Source organism: Papio anubis, chromosome 7 (genome assembly GCF_008728515.1).
Source record: "Papio anubis isolate 15944 chromosome 7, Panubis1.0, whole genome shotgun sequence".
Lineage (NCBI taxonomy): Eukaryota > Metazoa > Chordata > Mammalia > Primates > Cercopithecidae > Papio > Papio anubis.
The window spans coordinates 123674655-123699650 of NC_044982.1; the positions used below are offsets into that span (position 1 = coordinate 123674655).

The 24996-nt window shown below is 40.0% G+C and overlaps 1 protein-coding gene across 4 annotated transcripts in view; it reads left to right on the plus strand.

Moving 5' to 3' along the window:
• Window positions 1-24996, plus strand: part of INTS14 (integrator complex subunit 14) — a 33245-nt gene that overhangs the window by 1456 nt on the left and 6793 nt on the right. For 2 of the 4 annotated variants that reach the window (XM_003901076.5, XM_003901077.4), the window contains exons 2-9: window positions 2138-2421; window positions 4024-4131; window positions 9982-10137; window positions 10925-11043; window positions 11449-11591; window positions 14415-14507; window positions 16700-16844; window positions 18546-18679. In XM_003901076.5, coding sequence (XP_003901125.1) covers window positions 2200-2421; window positions 4024-4131; window positions 9982-10137; window positions 10925-11043; window positions 11449-11591; window positions 14415-14507; window positions 16700-16844; window positions 18546-18679 — 1120 coding nt within the window. In that variant the 5' untranslated portion in view covers window positions 2138-2199. The remainder of the gene's footprint in view (window positions 1-2137; window positions 2422-4023; window positions 4132-9981; window positions 10138-10924; window positions 11044-11448; window positions 11592-14414; window positions 14508-16699; window positions 16845-18545; window positions 18680-24996) is intronic. The other 2 variants (XM_009210420.4, XM_009210419.4) reach the window with 1 other exon arrangement.

The following is a 24996-nucleotide window of genomic DNA, read 5'->3' on the forward strand; positions in this document are numbered from 1 at the left end:
GAGGAAATGTGTTTCTGGTGTCCAGAGTTAACATTTATAATGTATTTTGCTAAATAATATATGGTACATCTTGTGATTTAGGGGTAGTTCATTAGTTATTATCAAATTGTTGGGCACCTACTATGTGCCAGTTACTGTGATAAGTTTTGAGGAGACATCATGGGCAAAATCTGGCATGGTCCTTGCCCTTAGTGAGCATATGTTATGGTGTAGTTGAACCAATATTGTGCAGGACCTCACTTTTTTTTTTTTTTAATCAGGCCTATACTGGTTGATTGAACCATCCTTCGGGAACTTTCACTTTCTTCTTTTACGCCTATGATTATAGCCTGAGTTGTCAACATTGTTTCCATAAACCAGTGTATTCTGAGTTCAAAACAGTCTGCTTACAAATGGAATTTTGGCCCGGCACGGTGGCTCACGCCTGTAATCCCAGCACTTTGGGAGGCAGAGGTGGGTGGATCACAAGGTCAGGAGTTCGAGACCAGCCTGACCAATGTGGTGAAACCCTGTCTCTACTAAAAATACAAAAATTAGCCAGGTATGGTGACACGCACCTGTAGTCACAGCTACTCGGGAGGCTGAGGCAGGAGAATGGCGTGAACCCAGGAGGCGGTGCGTGCAGTGAGCAGAGATCACACCACTGCACTCCAGCCTGAGCAACACAGCAAGACCCCATCTCATAAAAAAAAAATGGAATTTTAGAATATGACACATTTGCAGCTGGGCACTATCCTTAAACAAGCAGTCTGGCTACTGTTAAATGTTTTGAAGTGAATCCCAAAAAAGAAAGTTGCGAACATTAAATTTGTAACTGTTTATATCTACCTAATCTCTCTAATTGTATATATGCATTATGATTTTTATGAAGTTGTAAGCAATGTATAATACAGTTCTGGGGCCTGCTTTTCTCAGTTACTAATGCTTTCTATAATTATTTTTGCTATCTATAGTACGTATTCATTTATAGTTTTATGATATTTCATCATGTCAGTAGACTACAGGTTGCTTAATAATAGAGTAGCAGCAAGCTGTATTCCCGTGAGCAGGTCTGTGTATCTGTAAACTTTTTTATTTTTGAGTACCAAAATGTTTTCTTTATGCTAATTCTCAATCCATAATTTTGAATAACTCCATTTCTACATTTTGACTTTTCTACACAATTTTGTGAGATAATTCCAGCTTTATAACTTTCTTTTCTTTTTTTTTTTCTTGAGACGGAGCCTTGTTCTGTCACCCAGGCTGGAGTGCAGTGGCATGATCTCAGCTTACTACAACTTCCGCCTCTTGTGTTCAAGCGATTCTTGTGCCTCAGCCTCCCAAGTAGCCACCACGCCCGGCTGATTTTCGTATTTTTAGTAGAGACAGGGTTTCACCATATTGGCCAGGCTGGTCTCAAACTCCTGACCTCAAGAGATCTGCCCACCTGGGCCTCCCAAAGTGCTGGGATTACAGGCATGAGCCACTGTGCCTGGCCTTAAATATTCTTTAATTTTGTTCTTTTCCTTCACAGTTGAAGTACCATTGGCCAGTTGATGTACAATGAGTACTACTGAGGCTAGCAGTTTATTACTTTTGTTATGCTTAATGATTTCCAATTTGTCTAATTTGGTTTATGACTTTACTAGTCCTTTCATTTTTATATTTGGCATTCATTTTACTAAAACAAGGGCACCAACCAACAAAATAATTAAACACATGCACTAATACTGCAAAAAGGTTGTGATGGTGCCAAAAAACAATGGTTGATTGTCAGATAGCACCACCATATGACAATTAGAAATGTTCTTCAGTAAATTAAGTGTTAGAGAGGAGATGTAGGAGTTTATTAAGTTGCGTAAAAGTCAAATGTGTGAAAGTCAAGGGCTACCTGAAGTTAGCAGGGCTTTTTTTTTTTTTTTTTTTCCAGTAGATATATTTAGATAGTCCTTGATTTATGGTCACTTAATGGGTGATTCTAAGAGTGGTCCTTACAATGAACTAAGCTGCTCACTTCCCTCTCACTGAGTTCCCTAGGGATTATTCCTCACCTCAACATAAATGGTGTTTGCCTCTGCTAATTTCTGGGAAATTAAAGTTATGGTGAAAAATATTCTTTTCTCTCCATGACATGTAAGACCTTATTTATTTTCTACAGCATTTCTCTGTTTATAGCTGTCTGTTTGCATTCTGATTGGGAACACTGGGATCGTTTTCATCATGCCGACAGTGGTGGTAATGGATGTATCCCTTTCCATGACCCGACCTGTGTCTATTGAGGGGTCCGAGGAATACCAGCGTAAGCACCTAGCAGCCCATGGTTTAACGATGCTGTTTGAGCACATGGCCACAAATTACAAGCTTGAATTTACAGCACTCGTGGTTTTCTCATCACTTTGGGAGTTGATGGTCCCCTTCACAAGAGATTATAATACCCTACAGGTACAAAAAGTAGTAAGTTATTGTATGTACAGGGCCTAAATTTATTGGGAGGAAAACTGTGTTATAATGCATTGAACATTTAGAACTTTGGCATTATTTAGTAAGTCTATTAATACTTAATATGTGTAGCTAAACAACAAGAATTCACAACCAGTAGGTCTTAATGCCTGCTGTTTCTTTGGTACAGCTATGAGTTAGAGCTGTGAGTTTTTCCCTTATTTTCCTCTCTTGGTTTTCTGGAATTCTCTGTGGAAAAGTGAGCATCTCAGGATGTAGTGCTCCATTCCCTAAAATTTAGGGTCTTTAGGCTTAACACTTAATTTTTTTCTACTCTCCCATAAAATTTGAGGAAATGAAAAATTAGCCTTTTCTTGTTCTAGAGTAATTCAAAATGATATTTCCTTTCCAACAAATAGCTTTGATTTTGATACCAATAAATTAAAATTTTAAAATCTCAATTGGTAGATACTATCTTTCAAAGGTGTTTTCTGTGTCATGTCAGAATTTACTTTCTGACAACATCTCTAAATGATAGTATTTCCAGCAGTGCCTAACACAGTGTCTTACCCATGGTGAGCAGTCAAGAAGTGTCTGTTGGCCAGGTGTGGTGGCTCACGCCTGTAATCCCAGCACTTTGGGAGGCCAAGGTGAGAGGATCACTTGAGCCCAGGAGTTTGAGACCAGCCTGGGCAATATGGCAAGATCCCGTCTCTATTTTTAATAAAAAGAAGGGGGAAAAAAAAAGAAGTGTTTGTGGAATTAAACTGAACAGTTTAACAATTGTTAGGTGGTTTAGAAATCCAGGCTCAATACAGTTTGAATTTTTTAATACAAGTAACAAAATTTTGTTAAATAATTCCTTTTATTATCTCAGATTTTTTAAGTGACTTAAAAGCTTTTTTTTTTAAATTACACTGACTTAAAAAAATGTTTTTTTAATTTTTTTCGTGTAAAAGGATATTAAACTTTTGGTATATATGCTGACTTTCTTACAGGTGAATAAACTAAGGATTTCTGATGTTCTGCAGTTCTGAAATTTAGAGAATTGCTATATAAGGAGTGAGACGTAATGCTTTAGACCAGGAACCCTAAAGTCAAACTACATACTTACAAATCCAGGTTCTGTCACCTTTAGTCATGAGACCTGGGAAAGTTATTTAATCTTTCTATACTTTAATTACTTCATTTAAAGATAGGGTTAGTAATCTATACCTTATAGTTTTATTGTGATAGCTAAATACATAAAAGTGCCTAGGATGTTACTTAGAACATAGTTAATATTCAGTAGATTTTGTTATTATTTTTGTGATGTGTTTAAAAGTTCCTTTTAATTTTTTCTTTCAAGGTCCGCTTATAAAGATGTAAACTTGGTGGACTGTTCACTCTTACCTGATAAGAGGATAGAATAAACGGAATTCTTTTCACTATCTTTAATAGTTGAAGAAGTCTTTTCTAGCATTTTTCTTTAAGAGGCTATGCTTTGGTGCTCTCAGATACATCAGTGTCCCCTGTGTAACATTCATACTTTGAACAATTTATGTTGTTTTCTAATAACTAATTAAACTAAAGAGTAACTAGCAATTTTATCTTTTATTCAATAAGGAAGCACTAAGTAATATGGATGATTATGACAAAACCTGCTTGGAGTCTGCATTAGTTGGTGTTTGCAATATCGTTCAGCAAGAATGGGGTGGTGCAATTCCTTGCCAGGTAATGATCAATTCTTTTTCATTGCTCTGAGTTAACAACATTAACCACTAAGGTGCTTCGATTTTCTTCAGGCTCTGACACAGCATGCATTGTAATTTCTACAGACTACGTTTTACTCTATTGGTATCTTCTTAAGTGAAGGTACTAAATCAACACTAATGCGTTCAGAAAGCAGCAAAATTATGCCTTAAGGAAAGCATCCTCCTAGTAAATTGACTTATTGCAAACTAGTAATGTTATATAAAATACAAAGGGCTCACAGTGGAATTTTTGAACTATACTCCTTGGAAGGGGTCATTATAATTTTGAGTGATAAAATTGTAAACATCAGTATAACATAGCTTGTCTTCATTATCTCAATGCAATTATTCAGCAGACTTCTTTTTTCTTCTTTTTGGACACAGGGTCTCACTTTGTTGCCCAGACTGGAGTGCAGTGGAGCTATCATGGCTCACTGGAGCTTCAACCACCCAGGCTTAGGTGATTCTCCCACTTCAGCCTCCTGAATAGCTGAGACTACAGGCAAATGCTACCACACCTGGCTAATTTTTTACATTTTTTTGTAGAGATCGGGTTTTGCCATGTTGCCCAGGCTGGTCTCAAACTCCTGGGCTTTGGTGATCCACCCACCTCATCTCCCAAAGTGCTAGGATTACAGGGGTGAGCCACTATGCCCAGCTTTATTCAGTAAACTTTTAATCTTCTCAATTGAGTTGTCTTAAAAGTGAGGAGCATAAAACATAACATCTGGCCAGGCACGGTGGCTCATGCCTGTAATCCCAGCACTTTGGGAGGCCAAGGCGGATGGATCACCAGGTCAAGAGATCGAGACCATCCTGGCCAACATGGTGAAACCCCCATCTCTACTAAAAATACAAAAATTAGCTGGGTATGGCGGCGTGCACCTGTAGTCCCAGCTACTCTGGAGGCTGAGGCAGGAGAATCACTTGAACTTAGGGGGCGGAGGTTGCAGTCAGCCGAGGTTGCACCACTGCACTCCAGCCTAGCGACAGAGCGAGACTGTGGCAAAAAACAAACAAACATAAAATCTTTTGCTCTTTACTTAGACTCCACAGTAGGCCACATTAGCATCAAATCAGAGCAGAGTAGTAGCAGAAAAAGACAACTGGAAATTTGCTCTATACAGATACTTTTGAAAAGTAGTAACATATTTTGAAGGAAAAAGAAACATTGCTAAAAGAAATATCATAATAGTCTACAACAGGAGTCTGCAAGCTTTTTTTGTATTTTAGGCTTCATAGGTGTCTGTGGCAACTATTCAGCTCGGCTATTATAGCATAAAAGGAGCCATAGATAATAAGTAAATGAATGGGCAGGGCTGTGTTTAAATAAAACGTTATTTACAAAAACAGACAGTGGGCCAGATTTAGCCTGTGGGCCATGGTTTGCTGGCCCCTGGTGTGTGACTTTTCATTATAGGGTCAAACACAGGATTCCTCAGTAGTGTCGGTAGCATCACTAGTATTTATTTTTTAATAAAACAAAAAAGATGGTAGCCAGGCATGGTGGCTCACACCTGTAATCCTAGCACTTTGTGAAGCCAAGGTGGGAAGATAACTTGAGCCCAGGAATTCAAGACCAGCCTGGACAACATAGTGAGGTCCTGTCTTAAAAAAAAATAAAATAAGATTGTAGTTGCCTGGGAGTCAGGGAAAGATATGAATTGACTCAAAAGAAGCAGGAGGGAATCTGGGACGTGCTGGAACTGTTCTTTACCTTGTTCGTGGGGGTGGTTACACGACTGAATGCAACTGTCAAAACTCATAGAACTGTATACTAAAAAGAGTGATTTTACTGCATGTAAATTATATCCCAATAAATTCACCTTTAGAAAACAACAAAAACATTTTTTCTTGTGAAAACCACCCTGTTTTATAGAATATAGTGGATACTTGCTAAAGAAGTCAATAAATGCCTTTTGATCAATTTCTTTTCAGAAATAAAAAAACTTTTTATGGCATCTCAGCTTAAATAAATAATATAGCTTATTATTTATTTTGGTAAATCCATGCATATAGGATGTCTTATTTCCTAACATTATAGTGAATAAATGAAGTTTTGTTGTCAGTATCTTCTGAACTGAAAGCTAGCAGGTAGCACAGTTTCATTTGCTATTTCTTCTTTGGTTTTAGAGGAGAAATTCAGATTTTAAGAACCAGACCTTGTGCATCATGCAGACTTCTGACTTTTATGATTTTCTTCTTTTGAAAAAAAGGAAGAATCTGAATTTGAGATATACTGTATGTAACCTGAGGGCAAGGGGCCAAGCCTGAATCTGTCTCTAGTAAAAATACAAAAATTAGCGAGGCATGGTGGCACATGCCTGTAATCCCAGCTACTCAGGAGGCTAAAGCAGGAGAATCACTTGAACTGGGGAGGCAGAGGTTGCAACAGTCAGCCCAGGCGTGCCATTGCACTCCAGCCTGGGCAACAAGAGAGAAACTCTGTCTCAAAAAAAAACAAAAAACATTGTAGTAGAGGTGGTGGTTACTGGTTATTGTTTCTATAATCAGTTACTATATAACAAACTTGTTAAATGTGGAATTTTTTTCCAGGCACGATGGCTCACACCTGTAATCCCAACACTTTGGGAGGCTGAGGTGGGCAGATCATCTGAAGTCAGGAGTTAAAGACCAGCCTGGCCAACATGGTGAAACCCTGTCTTTACTAAAAATACAAAAATTAGGGAGGTGTGGTGGCATTCGCCTGTAATCCTAGCTACCCGGGAGGCTGTGGTAGGAGAATCACTTAACCTGGGAGGTGGAGTTTGTAGTGAGCTGAGAACGTGCCACTGCACTCCATCCTGGGCAACAGAGCGAGACTCTGTCTAAAAAAAAAAAAAAAAAAAAAGTGGAATTTTTAGCCAAGATTTGCTTTTTTATTATTATTCTTTTGAAACACAGTCTTGCTGTGTCACCCAGGCTGGAGTGCAGTGGCATGATCTCAGCTCACTGCAACCTCTGCCTTCGGGCTTAAATGATTCTCATGCCTCAGACACCTGATGAATAGCTGGGACTACAGGAGTGTGCCACCATGCCCTACAGAAGTGCACTACCACACGCGGCTAATTTTTGTATTTTTAGTAGACAGGGTTTTGCTATGTTTGTCAGGTTGGTCTCGAACTCCTGGTCTCAAGTGATCCTCTGGCCTGAGCCTCCCAAAGTGCTGGGATTACAGCTGTCAGCCACCACACCCAGCCTTAACCAAGGTTTTAGACAGCTGTACTCTGTCTTTGTTATTTAGTAAAGTCTGTTTCATTTTGACATTCATGAAATATTTCATTATCCCATAACATCTGAAAAAGCTGGTGGAGGTAAATCATTATATAGCAATTGTTGATACCTAGAAAAGGAAATTGCCTTGTAGTCAATTGACTATCATGCCAAAAGATAACATCCTTCCAGGGGACCTCTACTAAGCATTCTTGGGCTTTATCAGTAGGTGCCAATCTTGATATTTCACACAGTGCCACCACTTAATACTGCCTTAAGGGCCGGGCGCAGTGGCTCACACCTGTAATCCCAGCACTTTGGGAGGCCGAGGCAGACAGATCACAAGGTCAGGAGTTCGAGACCATCCTGGCCAATATGGTGAAACTCTGTCTCTACTAAAAATACAAAAATTAGGTGGGTGTTGTGGCATACGCCTGTAGTCCCAACTGCTCGGGAGGCTGAGGCAGGAGAATCACTTGAACCTGGGAGGCAGAGGGTGTAGTGAGCCGAAATCACACCACTGCACTCCAGCCTGGGTGACAGAGTGAGATTCCGTGTCAAAAAAAAAAAAACAAAACTGCCTTAATTGCCTATTATCATCAGGTTACCGGACTAGGCTAGGGAAAGCAAAAATAATCCTCTCCTGGGATGCGTGGGAAGTCTGTCCCCCACAGGATCATTCTGAAGCAATGAAGAAAAGGAAAATGATTTTGCAGTTACTATCCATTGTTGGTATATTTTATTGTTTTTTTCAAATTACAGGTTGATTAAGAATGCATTTTAAAGATCTTGTATATTTCTGGTTAAATAGCCTTTATAAATACATATTTTAACCAGGTGTCATTTTAGTTGACCAGGCGTAGAGTTTGTCATCTTTGAAAATAAAGTAGCAAAATTCAGACTACTATGCTGGTACTTCCTAGGAGCACATGTGAAATGAATCTTCATTCCATATTTGACATTGGTATGTTAGATACCAACTCCTTATCTAAGAGTTGGGGTTCTAGTTTTGTTTTTTTTTTTTTTGAGACGGAGTCTGGCTCTGTCGCCCAGGCTGGAGTGCAGTGGCCAGATCTCAGCTCACTGCAAGCTCCGCCTCCCGGGTTTATGCCATTCTCCTGCCTCAGCCTCCCGAGTAGCTGGGACTACAGGCGCCTGCCACCTCGCCCGGCTAGTTTTTTGTATTTTTTAGTAGAGACGGGGTTTCACTGTGTTAGCCAGGATGGTCTCGATCTCCAGACCTCGTGATCCGCCCGTCTCGGCCTCCCAAAGTGCTGGGATTACAGGCTTGAGCCACCGCGCCCGGCCTGGGGTTCTAGTTTTAATACGATTAAGTAAGAATTGGTTGTGAAGGTTTTTGTCCTTTTTTAGGTGTTCAGAGGCAAGCTTTTAAAAAATATTTTATTAGATGAAGTAGAGTAAAATGCATTGATCTTAAGTACACAGTTTACTGAGTTTTGACAAATGTATACACCTGTATAACTACTACTACAACTAAGACATAGTATTCTTTATCCTATAGTGTAGAGTGGGGTTCTAGCACCCCACAAAATTTTCTCATGCCCTTTTTTGGATTTTTTTTTTGGCGGGGGTACGGGTTGAGGTTTTGTTTTGTTTTTCGAAACAGAGTCTCACTCTGTCACCCAGGCTGGACTGCAGTGGCATACTCACTGTAGCCTCAACTTCCCAGACTCAAGTGATCCTCCTACCTCAGCCTCCCAGGTAGCTGGGCCTGCAGGCACACACCACCATGCCCAGTTAATTTTTCTATTTTTTGTAGAGACAGGGTTTCACCATGTTGCCTAGGCTGGTCTTGAACTCCTGTCCTCAAGTTATCTGCCTGCCTTGGCTTCCCAAAGTGCTGGGATTACAGGCGTGAGCCACCATGTCAGGCCTGCTTTTTTTTTTGGTTTTGTTTTGTTTTATTTCATTTATTTATTTATTTTTTTGAGACGGAGTCTCGCTCTGTCACCCAGGCTGGAGTGCAGTGGCCGGATCTCAGCTCACTGCAAGCTCCGCCTCCCAGGTTTACGCCATTCTCCTGCCTCAGCCTCCTGAGTAGCTGGGACTACAGGCGCCCGCCACCTCGCCTGGCTAGTTTTTTGTATTTTTTAGTAGAGACGGGGTTTCACCGTGTTAGCCAGGATGGTCTCGATCTCCAGACCTCGTGATCCGCCCGTCTCGGCCTCCCAAAGTGCTGGGATTACAGGCTTGAGCCACCACGCCCGGCTTGTTTTGTTTTAAAAAGACAGAGTCTCTCTTTGCATAGGCTGGAGTACAGTGATGTGACCACGGCTCACTGCAGCCTTGACCTCCCAGGCTCAAGTGATCCTCCCACCTCAGCCTCCCAACTTGCTGGGACCACAGGTGCATGCCACCACTCCTAATTTTTTTTTAAGTTTTTGTGGAGATAGGGTCTCCTTATGTTGTCAAGGCTGGTCTCGAACTCCTTGGCTCAAGCAATCCTCCTGCCTTGACCTCCCAAAGCACTAGGATTACAGGCTTGAGCAACTGTACCCAGACCTGGTGCCCCTCTCTAGCAGTGAAGACATTGCTAAATGGGACTGCTTTAAATATGTAATTTAATCTACAGCCTCCTCTCTCTTTTTACAAACAGGTGGTCCTGGTGACAGACGGCTGTCTTGGCATTGGTAGAGGGTCACTACGACATTCCTTAGCTACTCAAAATCAACGAAGTGAGAGCAACAGGTTTCCACTACCTTTTCCTTTCCCATCTAAGTTATATATCATGTGCATGGCGAATTTGGAGGAGGTAATACCTTTTACTAAGTTTTTAGTTTGATTAGGCATATTTTACAGCTTAGTTTATTTTTCAGTACATACCACTAGTGCTATATTGTATATACTGTAGTATTGAATTCCATTGGTTTCAGCTGAGGCTGGTCATTTTATTTGAAAAGATTCTGGGTCTCAAATGTTCTTTGAAATTTCAGAGTGTTGCCCCATCTGGGGAACATAGCTGGAGTTGTTATCCATCCTGCTGATGGATAAAGGGTCAAGGTGTTCTTTTTAGCGTTATTCATTTCCCTTATATAAGAATTCTTATCTCCATTCCACCAGAAATGTTGACAGTAGTGTGCTTTGACTTTGACAGAAGAGTAAAGTAACATTATTCTGATATATGTTTTATTAAACACTTAAACATTCTTTGTTTTCCCATTCATTTGGGAAAGTGATTTAACCTTTTTTCCCCTCAGTTTTTCTGTCTGTAAAATGTAGATAATGATGGTTCTCACCAAAAGATGTTAGAAACACTTTGGAGGAAAGATGCTGTGTAAATACTAACTGTGGTCACCTCTGAGAATCTTTGCAAAACTACTCCTAAATGAAATAGCTCTACCTGTGTCATTTTACGTAACATTCCTCTTTGGTAACCTTGAGTCAAAATTGTTGTAGTTATTTTCTTCTCACATTGGCTGTTAAAAAAATCATCTGTTATTTATTGCCTGTGTTATTGTAATGGCTTTGACCTTGGTGTGCTAATAATAATGTGGCATTTTGTGCCAGCCACTTTAAGGGTCATCTGTTTTGCTTTATAGCTCCAGAGCACTGATTCCTTGGAATGCCTTGAACGTCTCATAGATTTAAACAATGGTGAAGGGCAGATTTTTACTATTGATGGCCCCCTGTGCTTGAAGAATGTACAGTCTATGTTTGGGTGAGTATATGCTTAGAGTTCTTTTGCCTTCTTTACAATTCAGTATTATAATTTGACATCCAGAAAGACTATCTGTTTTACTGTTCCTAATTGTATCATTTCATTTTCCCCAAGTTGTACATTTTTCAGATAAAGTGATTGGTAGTAATGACTTTTTAAAGTAAATCTATACTGCCTGTAGATACTGACTTCCTTGTAATGACTCAGCAATTTCAAATTAACTTGCTCTTGGGCTTTTCAGCATTGAAATTTCCTCACCAAAAATGTCAGATTTTGTTCTATTTTACAGATGGTCAGATCTTAGTTTTGGAACCAACTTGAAAGGAAAACAACCCTTGCGTCTTGAAAAATTAACTTTATATGTATCATATTACTCTTCTATAACTATGAATTTTCATATTCTAGAAAACTGATAGATCTGGCATATACGCCTTTCCATGCTGTTCTCAAGTGTGGCCACCTAACTGCTGATGTGCAAGTCTTCCCCAGGCCAGAACCTTTTGTTGTAGATGAAGAAATTGATCCTATCCCTAAAGTCATTAACACAGGTACCTTTTTTAAAAAACTTCTTTCTTAGTTTCTCTGTTATCCTTACTTTCTTCTAACTTGTGACTTTTACTCTCTTCTCTGTCTAAGAAGGTTAAAAAGAAATATATATATTGTGATACAGGTTGAGTATTCCTTACCCAAAATGCTTGGGACCAGAAGTGCTTCAGATTTCAGATTTTTTTGGGTTTTGGGATAGTTGCATTTTACTTAGTGATTGAGCATCCTTAATCTGAAAATCCAAAGTGCTCCAGTGAGCATTTCGTTTGAACTTTGTGTCAGCTTCATGCTTGTGTAATAGTTGTGGATTGTGGAGCATTTTGGATTTCAGATTTTCAGATAGGGGATACTCAACCTGTACTAGGGTGCTGTTGTCATCAGCACTTTGGATTGGAAGATTCATTACCTAAGGGGTGGCAGAATATTGGTTTTTTATGGTAAGGTCATCAGTTGATCTCCAATCCTAGAAAATTATAACCACGAATTATTAGAGTTGGAAATCATAGCCATATTCACTAGCATTGAAATCTTTGAGATGATTCTTAATAGAGATACTGGACTTAATTAGTGTCATAATTAAGGTCATATAAGAAGGGCTAGCGGCCGGGCGCGGTGGCTCAAGCCTATAATCCCAGCACTTTGGGAGGCCGAGACGGGCGGATCACGAGGTCAGGAGATCGAGACCATCCTGGCTAACATGGTGAAACCCCATCTCTACTAAAAAAAAAAAATACAAAAAACTAGCCGGGCGAGGTGGCGGCGCCTGTAGTCCCAGCTACTCGGGAGGCTGAGGCAGGAGAATGGCGTAAACCCGGGAGGCAGAGCTTGCAGTGAGCCGAGATCCCACCACTGCACTCCAGCCTAGGCGACAGAGCAAGACTCTGTGTCAAAAATAAAAATAAAAAAAAAATAAGAAGGACTAGCTTCTATACTTTGCAGTATGACTCTTGCTGTGTGACCCTGGGAAGTCTTCCTCTAGTTCTTATTGGCTAGGTAGGGAGAATCAACCAGATGGTCTTGGAGTTCTTAGATCCGATATAGTGTACTCTTCTAGTCCTGCTACTTATATTATGACTGAAAGAAAGTGATGTTACCACAGCTTTTACCTGGTTCGTGTTGCTAGTACTATGCTTAACTGAGACTGGCAAAGTGAAGAGTCAAAAATAGCAAGGAGCAGTGGAGAGGAGACTTACCTCCAATTGGTGGGTGGACTCCTTGAATATTAGGTGTATGTTAAACCTTTTAGGGTTGGATATTGTCAGTGTTTCAGTCACCATTACAGCCTTGATGTCCAGCATAGTGCCTGACACTTAGTAGGTGCCCAATAGATAATTGTTCAGTCAATAAATGATTAGAATTAAATGTGCAGTGAATGCTCATTGTTTGAGGCATATGGATTTTTAAGGAGTTTTGGAGTGAGGGACTGTGAACAGTCTTTTTACTTTTTGTGCCTTTAGCTTCTGGCTATCTAGAAGCAAGGCATCCATCTCTTCTACTGTGACTAGAGAGCAGTATGTTAAGCTGTACCAAAAGTCTTGTTGCCTTCATAACAGTTAGATTCCACTTCCTTCCCATCCTTTTTCGAAGAGTAAATTTGAATAGGTCTTTTCTTTCCCATATAAACTCTTAGTGGGAGATCTTTCTTGCAGCTAAACTACTCTAAAATATAGTAGACCTTTTCCTACTCAAATGAAAAATATCTAGCTGCTTATACTAATGAATTTATTACTCAGCTAAGGGAGGTAAGGACAGCAAATCTCCAGAGAAGCACACTTCCTAATACATTAGAAATATGGCCAGGCGCAGTGGCTCACGCCTGTAGTCCCAGCACTTTGGGAGGCCGAGGTAGGCGGATCACCTGAGGTCAGGAGACCAGCCTGACCAACATGGAGAAATCCCATTTCTACTAAAAATACAAAATTAGCCAGGTGTGGTGGCACATGTCTGTAATCCCAGCTACTTGGGAGGCTGAGGCAGGATAATCACTTGAACTCGGGAGGCAGAGGTTGCAGTTAGCTGAGATTGCACCATTGTACTCCAGCCTGGGCAACAACAGCGAAACTCCGTCTCAAAAAAAAAAAAGAAAAATATAAGGTGTTCACCATGTTCTGATTTTTAAAAATTCTTTTGAAAATATGGGTATTAATCTAGAAGAAAGACTGAAAAGCACATCAATAAAATATTAATAGAGATTTCCTTTGATTATGAATGAGTGACTTTTTCTTCTTTATAATTTGTATTGTTTTTTAAGTTTTTATATTATATAATCGAAATTTTTAAGTTCTTTTGGTTACATTTATTTTTATCTATTTAAGGTTTTCAACAAATACTTTTGGTCTTTACTACAGCTTCTATAAAGCAGAGAAATCATTGTCATATTTAGACTGCTTAGCCTAGTTTTGTATAAAATACAGTTCTTTCTCAGAGAGATGTTTTTAATACAATAGCTTTATTCTTCAAAGGCTGATTGTAGTTGCTGTGGAAGTGTTTGACTGTGATGCCCCCTGGTGACCTGAACATCCCTGACTACACAGAGGGATTAGCCTTTCAGTTTTTGCCTTGGCTGGGGTCTTAACCTTATAAAAATAAAATTTAGCAGATTTTGTCATATAACTTAAACTCATTAAATAAATGACAGTTATCATTATTTCCTGAGCAACTTAAAATGCAAATTATTGGACAACCCCATAGAGAAATCTAATAACTTTCCCAGTCATCATATTTGAAACCACAACCTAAACAGTGCATTTGTGAAATCTAATACACAGAAAATAATGTACTTTTACATAGAATGAATTAATTCTATGTTGATTCCTTCTTTTCAGATTTGGAAATAGTGGGATTTATTGATATAGCTGATATTTCAAGTCCCCCAGTTCTGTCCAGACATCTGGTCTTACCTATAGCACTTAACAAAGGTGAGTTCTCTTCCTATTCCAGTGATATGTCTGAAGCATCTTATTAACTAAAGTTATTCTTAAATCTTAGATAGTAGGATAGCCCATTTTGCAGAATTTAGGGGAAAGGAATAGTTACAGAATTGGATTTTAGAAAATGGAATATTGCCTAATATAGCAGAAAAGTAATTCTGCTTTACATGGTAGAAACATTTTGACACCTATTTACTGTGTGTTGGTTTGTGAATTTACAGTGGAGATCCTCTTTAGAGATGAGAATGCTTAGTCCCTCATCCAGGGCTCTCTGCCTTTCCTAGTAGTAACATGCTGAGAAAGCTTAAGTAGTTATCAGGTTACTTGATAAATGTGCAAGTCAAATACAGCTTTATAAGGGGAAGAATCACATCTGTTCTTTGTTCTATTAGTGCTCAGCACATAGTAGATACTCAGTAAATATTGTTGAACAAATGGGTGAATGCAGGCCCTTGTGAGTCCTCCTTACTGCAGCATATATCTGTAGGAACTATAAAGTCATCTCCCCAAATTCAACATCTCTCTGGAGAATGCTAGACTCTAGCTCTTTAAAATTCTCTTTATCAAGGGTGGCACTGTGCTGTGGTGGGTATAGAGCAGGAGCTCTGGTCCCTGTCTGGCTACAGGTTCAAATCCTAGTTCTACCCTTAAAATTATCTTTTTCTCTGTTTTAGGCTGACCATCCACTTTATATTTATCAGCTTTCTCTAAGAAGTGTATGTAGTCAGGTTTTCACATACTGTGTAATGACCACATTCCATTTATGCCCACGTTATCTCAGTTGGAGTATTGGATATTCTATAACCAATCACATGTTCACAGACAGAATCTTGGTATATACTCACAGATATATAATCTGAGTATATATCAAGTATAGTATAATCTTGATATATACTCAACTGTGTTGATAATTATTATTCTCAGAGAACAGGCAGTTTTCCCTTATTTCTAAGGCCCTGGGAAATTCTGCATGCCAGTATAATGGCCAAAAAAGAAATTGAGCAAAATAAACCATTTATGTAGGAGAATAGTGAAAAGAAAAATATAGGAAGGCGGCCGGGCGTGGTGGCTCACACCTGTAATCCCAGCACTTTGGGAGGCTGAGGTGGGCAGATCACGAGGTCAGGAGATTGAGACCATCCTGGCTAACACAGTGAAACCCCATCTCTACTAAAAATACAAAAAAAAAAAAAAAAAGCCGGGGGTGGTGGCAGGCACCTGTAGTCCCAGCTACTCAGGAGGCTGAGGCAGGAGAATGGCATGAACCCGTGGGCGAGTTTACAGTGAGCCGAGATCGCGCCTCTGCCCTCCAGCCTGAGCGACAGAGCAAGACTCCATCTCAGAAAAAAAGAAAAAGGAAAATATGGGAAGGCAGAATAGGGCCGTGTTGTAAGGGCTGTTGAATTGTCTAGCTAAACTGGGCAAATTCTTCCTGTTGAATTAGAAAGTCTTCGAACAAAACAGAACAGACATAGATATTTTCAGAGGGAAGTTAATTGTAGGAAGATTCATCTGTCAGCAGAGTGTGAGAGAACCTGGAGAATCCAGTCAAGAAGCTTATAGAGTAATCATTGTTTATCTTTGGGAACTCACATGCATGTGCTGCCCTAAGCCTATTGGTTATGAATATACTTGACATCTCTGTCTCTAATTCTGTTTAAATGGGTGCCTGAAGCTTCCAGATAGCATCTAACTAAACATCCTAGTGGAACTGTGGAAAATGGATTTTTGTGTGTGCAGCAGCTTTACTGAGATACAATTCACATACCGTATACTTCACCCATTTAAAGTGGTTTGTGGGTTTTAGTATATTTGCAGAGTTGTGCAACCATCACCACAATCAATTTGAGAACTTTTTTATAACCCCAAAAAGAAACCCTGTACCCTTTATCAACTCCCAGACACCTCCCCCCATTTCCCTTACCTCAAATAACCACTAATATCCTTTATATATAGATTTGCCTATTCTGGATGTTTTATATAAATGGAATTCATATAATGTGTGGAAACTGACTTTTATGTAGACATGGGAAAACTGGAATGAGTTTTTCCTGTGTTATAATATTCCCTTAGAACTCTACACTATCCCTTAAAGGCTAGAAACATCCAAGAGTATAAATTGGGGTTTGGGGTTTTTGTAGGTAATTTCAGTCTGACCTGTTATCTCTTTTTTTTCACAGAAGGTGATGAGGTGGGTACTGGCATCACTGATGACAATGAAGATGAAAATTCAGCCAATCAGATTGCAGGCAAAATACCCAACTTTTGTGTCCTGCTCCATGGTAGCTTAAAAGTGGAAGGAATGGTAGCGATTGTTCAATTAGGGTAGGAGACTTTGTTTACATTTGATTGAATGAAAGGGAAAATCATTTTACAAAGTGAAGTATTTTGCAGACTTTTCTGAAAGAAATAGAAAGGTCCTTGTCACTTTTTCCTTTTCCTGCCACACTTTCTCACCTGCTACTACATTCCTTTTTTTTTTTTTTTTTTTTTTTTTTTTTGAGTCAAGATCTTGCTCTGTCCCCCAGGGTTACGGTGGCATGATCACGGCTCACTGCAGCTTCAACCTCCTGGCTCAAGCAGTCCTCCCATCTCCGCCTTCCAAGTAGCCAGGACCCAGGTGTGCACCACCATACCTGGCTAATTTTTTTTTTTTTTTTTTAATTTATAAAAGTGGGGTCTCACTGTATTGCCCAGACTGGTCTTGAACTCCTGGGCTCAAGGATCCTCCCACCTTGGCCTCCCAAAATGCTGGGATTATGGGTATTGAGCCACAGTGCCCAGCTGCTATTACCTTCTAAACTACTCTTTTAATCATTCCCTAGAAGAAGTGTGGAGTGAGCCTTTTAATTATGTTGCTTTTATTTTATATCCTTTCTCAATTTTCCTATTTCTAATCCTATCTAGAATACCTGGGTTCTGGTTATAGCAATGCTAACTTGCTTTAGGATCTTAGGCAAGATTCACAGACTCCTCATCTATAAAATGAGGGGATAGAACTAAACAAAAAAAAGATGCTGATAACATTGAGCATTTTATTATGTGCCAGGCACTCCTCTAGGTATTTTACATATGTTAGCACATTTAATCCCTCATAACAACACTATATGGGAGGTATCAGCATTATCCCTATTTTATAGATGAGGAGACTGAGGCTTAGAGAGGTTGTGGAACTTGCCCAAGGTCACACAGCTAGTAATGAAAGAGCCATGATTCTTACCCATGCATTCTGACTCCAGAGCCTACTCATAATCATTCTGCTGTGTTCCTTCCCTGTGAGGAAACCCCATTAGCTTTTACATTTTCTGAAGTCTCAAAATCTGCAAAACCATCTATTTCCCTTTCTGTAATACATATTGTTAGAAAAGAGGAGGTCCCTGATCATTTTCTGGCCACTACCTGGGGTTGGCTGGTTTAGATCAAGAGGTTAGGATTAATCAAAGGAAGCATGGCTCCATTTCTGCTACATTTAAAATTATCTGGTCCAAAAAGAGGAATGCAGATCTTACTAGGTATTAGTCTGCTCTATTTCTTGGCACCCAAACTACTTGTACTGGTTTGAATATGAGAATCATTTGGGACCCTTTGAGAAACTGGGGACAGAGTCTCTCTTACAGAACAGGATGATGGCCTTGTGCCCTGTGGTAGAAGGGCTTCTCTTGGTGCTGCTGTGAGTGACTTAGTGAGGCAGCTGACAGGACCTATAGGTCACAGCCTTTACCCCTCCTCATCACCTCTCCAGCTACTTGCTACTCTTTATGATTTGTTTTTTCTCTTTCAAGACTGCTTTTGATTTCCATATCCACATAATTTTACCTGAATAATAATAAATATCCCAGAAGAATGGAAATATTAGGGGAGAGCAGTATGCATTTTCAGGTTTAGGATTTGGCTTTGGTAAAAGTAATGTGCCTAATTTCAAAGCTGAAGCCTGTGTCTCTCAAGAGAAAAATACAGGCTAGACTTATTTAACTTGACAGTCTCAGGCTTGATGTTCTTCTCATCTTCTGTCTTCTCTCCATCTAGTCCTGAATGGCATGGAATGCTCTACTCCCAAGCTGACAGCAAGAAGAAATCAAACCTCATGATGTCTCTCTTTGAGCCTGGCCCAGAACCTCTCCCATGGCTAGGGAAAATGGCACAATTGGGTCCTATTTCAGGTATAATCCAGATCAGATTTTACTTATCTTGACTTTGTTTTCATTCTGCTGTTCTCAATGTTTCTGACTGTGCAGTCAGAGAACTGACTCATCTCCCTTACTAGTATGCCATGGTCTCAGATGATGCTGGATGTGTACATGGAAAACTTGAAGAGAGTTTGATGTTTGAACTCCTGAATTTTACAGCTCGGGAGAAATCAACATTTAGATTGCTTTAAATAAATAAACTCTTCAGTGGCTTAGAGTGAAAAGCTAATCTCCATAATTTTTTTTCTTGGTGTACTATAGTTCAACTCAAGTAATTTCCTGTCATTCCTAGATAATGTAATCCTTCCTTCTTGAAACTGTTTTTCTGTAGCTTTCCTGACATTGCTTCTGGTACCTATTTGACTTTTTCTTTGGCAGACTTTTCTTTTTGTCTTTGTTTTGTCTTTTCTTTCCCTTGCCTCATGATTTCCAACATGTTATTCTTTGCCTTCTTCTCTTTGGTTATTCTTCTCCCTTGGTTATTTTATCAGCTGTAATAACTTCACATTTCCCAAATCTGTAGCTCTAGTCTCACCTGATCTCTCCCCAGAATTTGCATATCATATTTCCAGTTCCTAGTTGGATCTCTCCACCTGAATATTCTATCACAGTCTCAAGCTCAGCTGTTTGTTACAGACCTGTTGTCCCGCACTCGTTTCTCCTCAAACTATTCCTCCTTCTGATTTTCCTCCTCCTTTTGATTAAGGCATTTGTGCCACTGGCTACTCAGGTTCCAACTGTAGAGTCATCTTTGACTCATTTGGGCCCATTTCAATTTCAGGAACATCTACCAAGCAACCTGTTCCGTGCCAGGCCTACGGGATAAAAGAGTTAGCTGGAGTTGTTCAAAGTCTAGTGGAAAGTGGAATGATCACAGACTGGCACAAATCAGAGTTAGCCTGTAGGAGATGATGATGAGCTCTGCCTAGAGGACTCAGGAGAATCTTCACAGAGGAGAAATACCCTAGTTGAGTTTTGAAGAAAAGGAGGAGCTTGCTAAGCTAATGAAGGGAAGAAAGGGCATCCTGGGCAAACAGAACACCTACAGAAAGAAAAGGAACTGCAGCACAAAATGTGAGAGTGGGTGTGGGAGGGGCAGATGGTAGATTGGAGATTGGTAGTAGCTAGAGTGAAGCAGGCCTTGTCTGAAATGTGAAGAACCAGGAATTTATCTTGCAGATACTGGGAAGCCACTGAAGAGGAGTAATGTGATCAGATCCCTCTGGCTACAGTGAGAACAGGGGGATACCAGTTAGGAAACTATATTTTAGGGGCTGGTGCCCCCTGCAGTTGTACAATATGGCCATAATCCAAGTGAGAGATAAGAAATTTGTATTTAGAAAGATATCTCTGTGGAGTGTGGATTTGAAAAGGCAAGGACCTGTGGCTGAAAGTTACTGTGTTAGTCCTGGAAATGTGAAGATGAGAGCCAGACCGTGGTAATAACTGGGGGTAAAATACATTTAGGAAGTAGGATCAATAACGTTTGGATTTGAAAATAAAGGAGAGAGAAGTGTTAAAAATGATCCCATGGCCGGGCGCGGTGGCTCAAGCCTGTAATCCCAGCACTTTGGGAGGCCGAGACGGGTGGATCACGAGGTCAGGAGATCGAGACCATCCTGGCTAACACGGTGAAACCCCATCTCTACTAAAAAATACAAAAAAAAACTAGCCGGGCGAGGTGGCCGGCGCCTGTAGTCCCAGCTACTTGGGAGGCTGAGGCAGGAGAATGGCCTAAACCTGGGAGGCGGAGCTTGCAGTGAGCTGAGATCCGGCCACTGCACCCCAGCCTGGGTAACAGAGCAAGACTCTGTCTCAAAAAAAAAAAAAAAAAAAATGATCCCAGGTTTCTGACCTGGGCTACAGGGTGAAAGGTAGTACTATTAGTTGAAATAGATAATAGAGAGAGAAGAGTAAATTTGGGAAGAACGTATTTTGTTTATGTTGAGTTTGTGCCTATGAGATATAGGTGGAGGTGCCTAGAGACAATTCTATAGAAGTCTGAAGTTGAGGAGAGAGGGCAGAGTTGGAGATAAAATTTTAGGTTGTAAAGCTATCACAAATAGTTAAAATGGTGGGAATGAGGGAGATCGCTCAGGGCAGTGGTTCACAAATTTTGAGTTTTTGTGTACAAAAATAAATTTGGAATAAATACCACATGTTCTCACCTATATATGGAAGCTAAACAAAAATGAGCTCATAGAAGTAGAGAGTAGAATCTAGAATCATGGTCATTAGAGGTTGGGAAGGGTAGTGAGGAGAGGAGAATAGGGAGAGGTAACAGATACAAAATTACAGCTGTTAGGGAGGAATAAGTTCAGTGCTCTATAGCATTGTAGTGTGAATATTATTCACAATAATTTAGCATATATTTTCAAAAAGCTAGAAGAGAGGATTTTGAATATTCACAACACAAAGAAATGATAAATATTCAGGCAGGCATGGTGGCTCATGCCTGTAATCCCAGTACTTTGGGAGGCCAAGGCAGGTGGATCACTTGAGTCCAGGAGTTTGAGACAAGCCTGGCCAACATGGCGAAACTGTATCTCTACCACAAATACAAAAATTAGCCCAGCATGGTGGTGTGCACCTGTGGTCCCAGTTACTCAGGGGGCTGAGGTGGAAGGATCGCTTGAGCCCAGGAAGCAGAGGCTGCAGTGAAGCCTGATTGCACCACTGCACTCCAACCTGTCTGGCCCTCACAGAAAAAGTTTGCCAACCTCCGACTAGACTATTGTGATGGTTTTCACCAAAGATGCATATCTATAATCTAAGATGGTAGTAGCATTCAGACTCCTTTCTGATCTGGCTTCCAATGTAGCAACACTTGGCTTGTTACAGTTGTTCTTCATTCCAGTTGAACTGCTGTTCACTCTACCCTGTGTTCATGTTGTTTTTTCCTCCTTCTTGGTCTGTTCCACTTTTCAGTGTGGATAATAATAGCTAATATTATAATGAACTTAACTTTGTGCTAGGCACTGTGCTGGACATAATGAGGGTACCATATCATTTAACTCTCACAGCAGTCTTAGAATTGGAATTATAACAAATAACAATTAATAATAAAACCTATCTCAGAGGGTTGTTGAGCAAAACATGCAAATAGCACTATTGTTTGTACCAATCCCTCCTACTCCCAGTTCTGTTCCTAGAGACAACTACTTTTTAAAACGTATTTGTTTCTTTTGGTATTTATTTATTTATTTATTTATTTATTTTTATTTTATTTTATTTTATTGAGACAGAGTCTCACTCTGTCGCCCAGGCTGGAGTGCAGTGGTGCAATCTTGGTTCACTGCAACCTTCACCTCCCAGGTTGAAGCGATTCTTCTGCCTCAGCCTCCCTAATAGCTGTGACTATAGGGACAAGCCACCATGCCCGGCTAATTGTTGTATTTTTAGTAGAGACAGAGTTTCACCATGTTGTTGGTCAGGCTGGTCTCAAACTCCTGACCTCAAGTAATTCTCCTGCCTCGGCCTCCCAAAGTGCTGGGATTACAGGCGTGAGCCACCGTGCCCAGCCTTATTTACATTTCTAAATAATGTAGGTATGTCCCTAGTTCTGTCAGGGGTTCTCCCATTTTATTATTATTATTATTTTGGTTATTTATTTTGAGATGTCGCTCTGTTGCCCAGGCCGGAGTGCAGTGGTGTGATCTCAGCTCACTACAACTTCTGCCTCCTGTATTCAAGCAATTCTCGTGCCTCAGCCTCCCCAGTAGCTGGAACTACAGGTGCCCACCACCACGCTTGGCTAATTTTTGTATTTTTAGTCGGTACAGGGTTTCACCATGTTGGCCAGTCTGGTCTCAAACTCCTGACCTCAAGTGATCCGCCTGCCTTGGCCTCCCAAAGTGCTGGGATTACAGGCGTGAGCCTCCATGCCCAGCCTCCCGTTTTATTTTTTTTTTATTTATTTTTTGAGACAGGGTCTTACTCTGTCACCCAGGCTGAAGTGCAGTGGCACAATCTTGGCTCACTGCAGCCTTGACCTCTCAGGTGATCCTCCCACCTCAGCCTCCCATGTGGCTGGGACCACAGGTGCATGCCACCATGCCTGGCTAATTTTTTTGATTTTTTTATATAGACAAGGTCTCACTATGTTGCCAAGGCTGGTCTCAAACTCCTGGGCTAAAGCAATCCTCCACCTTAGCCTCCCAAACTGTTGGGATTACAGGCATGAGCCACCACACCCAGCCCTTTTCCCCATTTTAGATGCCATTTTTTGACTTTTTAAAGGATGAGTATTTAGCTCTATAAACACTGCCATCTCCCACCCACCTACACAAGATGCACATTTTCCCTCCTTCTATTCTCCCAATATAGTTATAATGTTCTTTTTGGTTAAATCAGTATTCAGTCCTTGTTAGATGATATATACCAATTTATATATATATACCAATTTATATTTCCTTTGTTTTTGCAGCTTTTTGTCCCCTAGCTCAGTCCCAGCTATTTTTTTTTCTTTGCTTGTTTTCTATATAACTGACTAATTCCTCCCTAAGTAAAATACATTTTTCAGGTATTTTATCAGTTTCCTTTTTTTTTCTTAGCATCATCTCCCATCCTCCTGCTTCATAAATGGTATGGTTATTCCCCAGACCTGTTGCATAGGTGTCATCCTGAGTCTCCCCTTTACATCTCTCCTATGGGTCTCCTGTTCACAACTCCTCCTGAAAAAAAGGATACATGAGAAGTAAATATTTTGAAATCTTGTGTATTTTGGAAATATATATATGTTTATTTCATTCTTTATTCTTAATGATAGTTCGGTTAGGAATTGAGTTCTAAGTTGGAAGTCATAAGTCATTTTCCCTCAGAGTTTTGAAGCATTACTCTGTTGTCTCTTCTGGAGTCCAGTTTTGCTACGGAAGGTTAGTGCCATGGTGACTCAAAGACCTTTGACCCTGAACTGTATGTTCTCCATATTCCCCGGTGATCTTTGTATCCCTGGTGTTCTGAATTTCAGAATGTTGGTCTCTTCATTCATTTTGCTAGGCACTCAGTAGACCCTTTCCGTCTGGCAATTCATGTTCTTCAGTATTGGGAAGATCAATTATTTCTTTGATTTCCTCTTTCTGTATTCTCTGTTCTCCTTTTCTGAAACATATATTTGTGATTTGTATTTGTAATTTTCTATCTCTTTCTGCCCATTTTCCCATTTTTTAAATTTTTTCTGTCTTCTGTATCTTCAAATTTATCTTATAATTTTTATTTTTTGTTTATACTATCATATTTTTTATTTCTCCTTTCATAAATGTAATATTTCCTGTCTCCTAAGCCAGTTAGTTACCACATATAGGCTCCAGACAACTAATGGCAGTACAAAATAGGCTCTGATTAGATGTTGAAATGTTTGGCAGTGATACTAAGTGCTAGGGGATAAAAGGGTCTAAAAAAAGCCACTATCTGCCAGAAAAACTTGAAACAATTTCATGGAAGGGGTAAGATAGGATCTGGACTTGGACTATAGGTAGGTAAGTTTGGACAGGTAAGGAATGGCAGTGTTGAATGGTGGAAAAAGTGTTGGCTTTGGAAACAGGCCCAACTGAGTCACTGTGAAACCTTATATAAATCCAACCTCTCTGCGCCTTAGTTTCCTCATCTTTAATGGGACTAATAACATCTTCACTCTAGAGTTGCTGTAAAGAGAGAAATTGAATATGTAAAGTATCTGGCACCTAGTTGGAATTTAATAAATATTCTTTATTCTGTAAGTTCCTTGAGGCTGAAAAGTATTTTCTCTAGGCACAATTTCTGGCACAGTGCTTGCTACGTAGCGGGGTCTTACTATAGATAATGAATGAATAAGTGAATAAGTAAATGAGTGAATGAGAAGGGAGAACATTCTAGGCAGTGGGGAGTAATAGAAATAGCAGGAAAGTTGGAAATGAGCTATTGTGTGGGAAAGGACTTATAGGACCTTAGCCTGACTCAGAAGGTTTATATATTGACAAATATTAATGGAGATATGTCTGGAGAGTTGGGCCAGTATTTTATGGAGGAGTCAGGGCTGAGGAGAGTTGACAAAGGAAGTGTTGGGCCAGTATCAAGGTGTTTCAGTTAATGACCAAATCCAGGGTAGAGAATGTCTGGCTCAGTTAGACAGACTGGTCTAATTACATTTTTCACCATGAACGTTTGGGCAAGGGATTTAAGTTCTCTGAACTTGTAGGAAAATGACTCCTGATCTGTCTATACCAGAAGGTGGTAATAATAATAAAGATCAAATACACCATTAGAAGTATGCGTGCTTTATAAATTTGTGGCAGTTTCATAGGCTCAGGAAG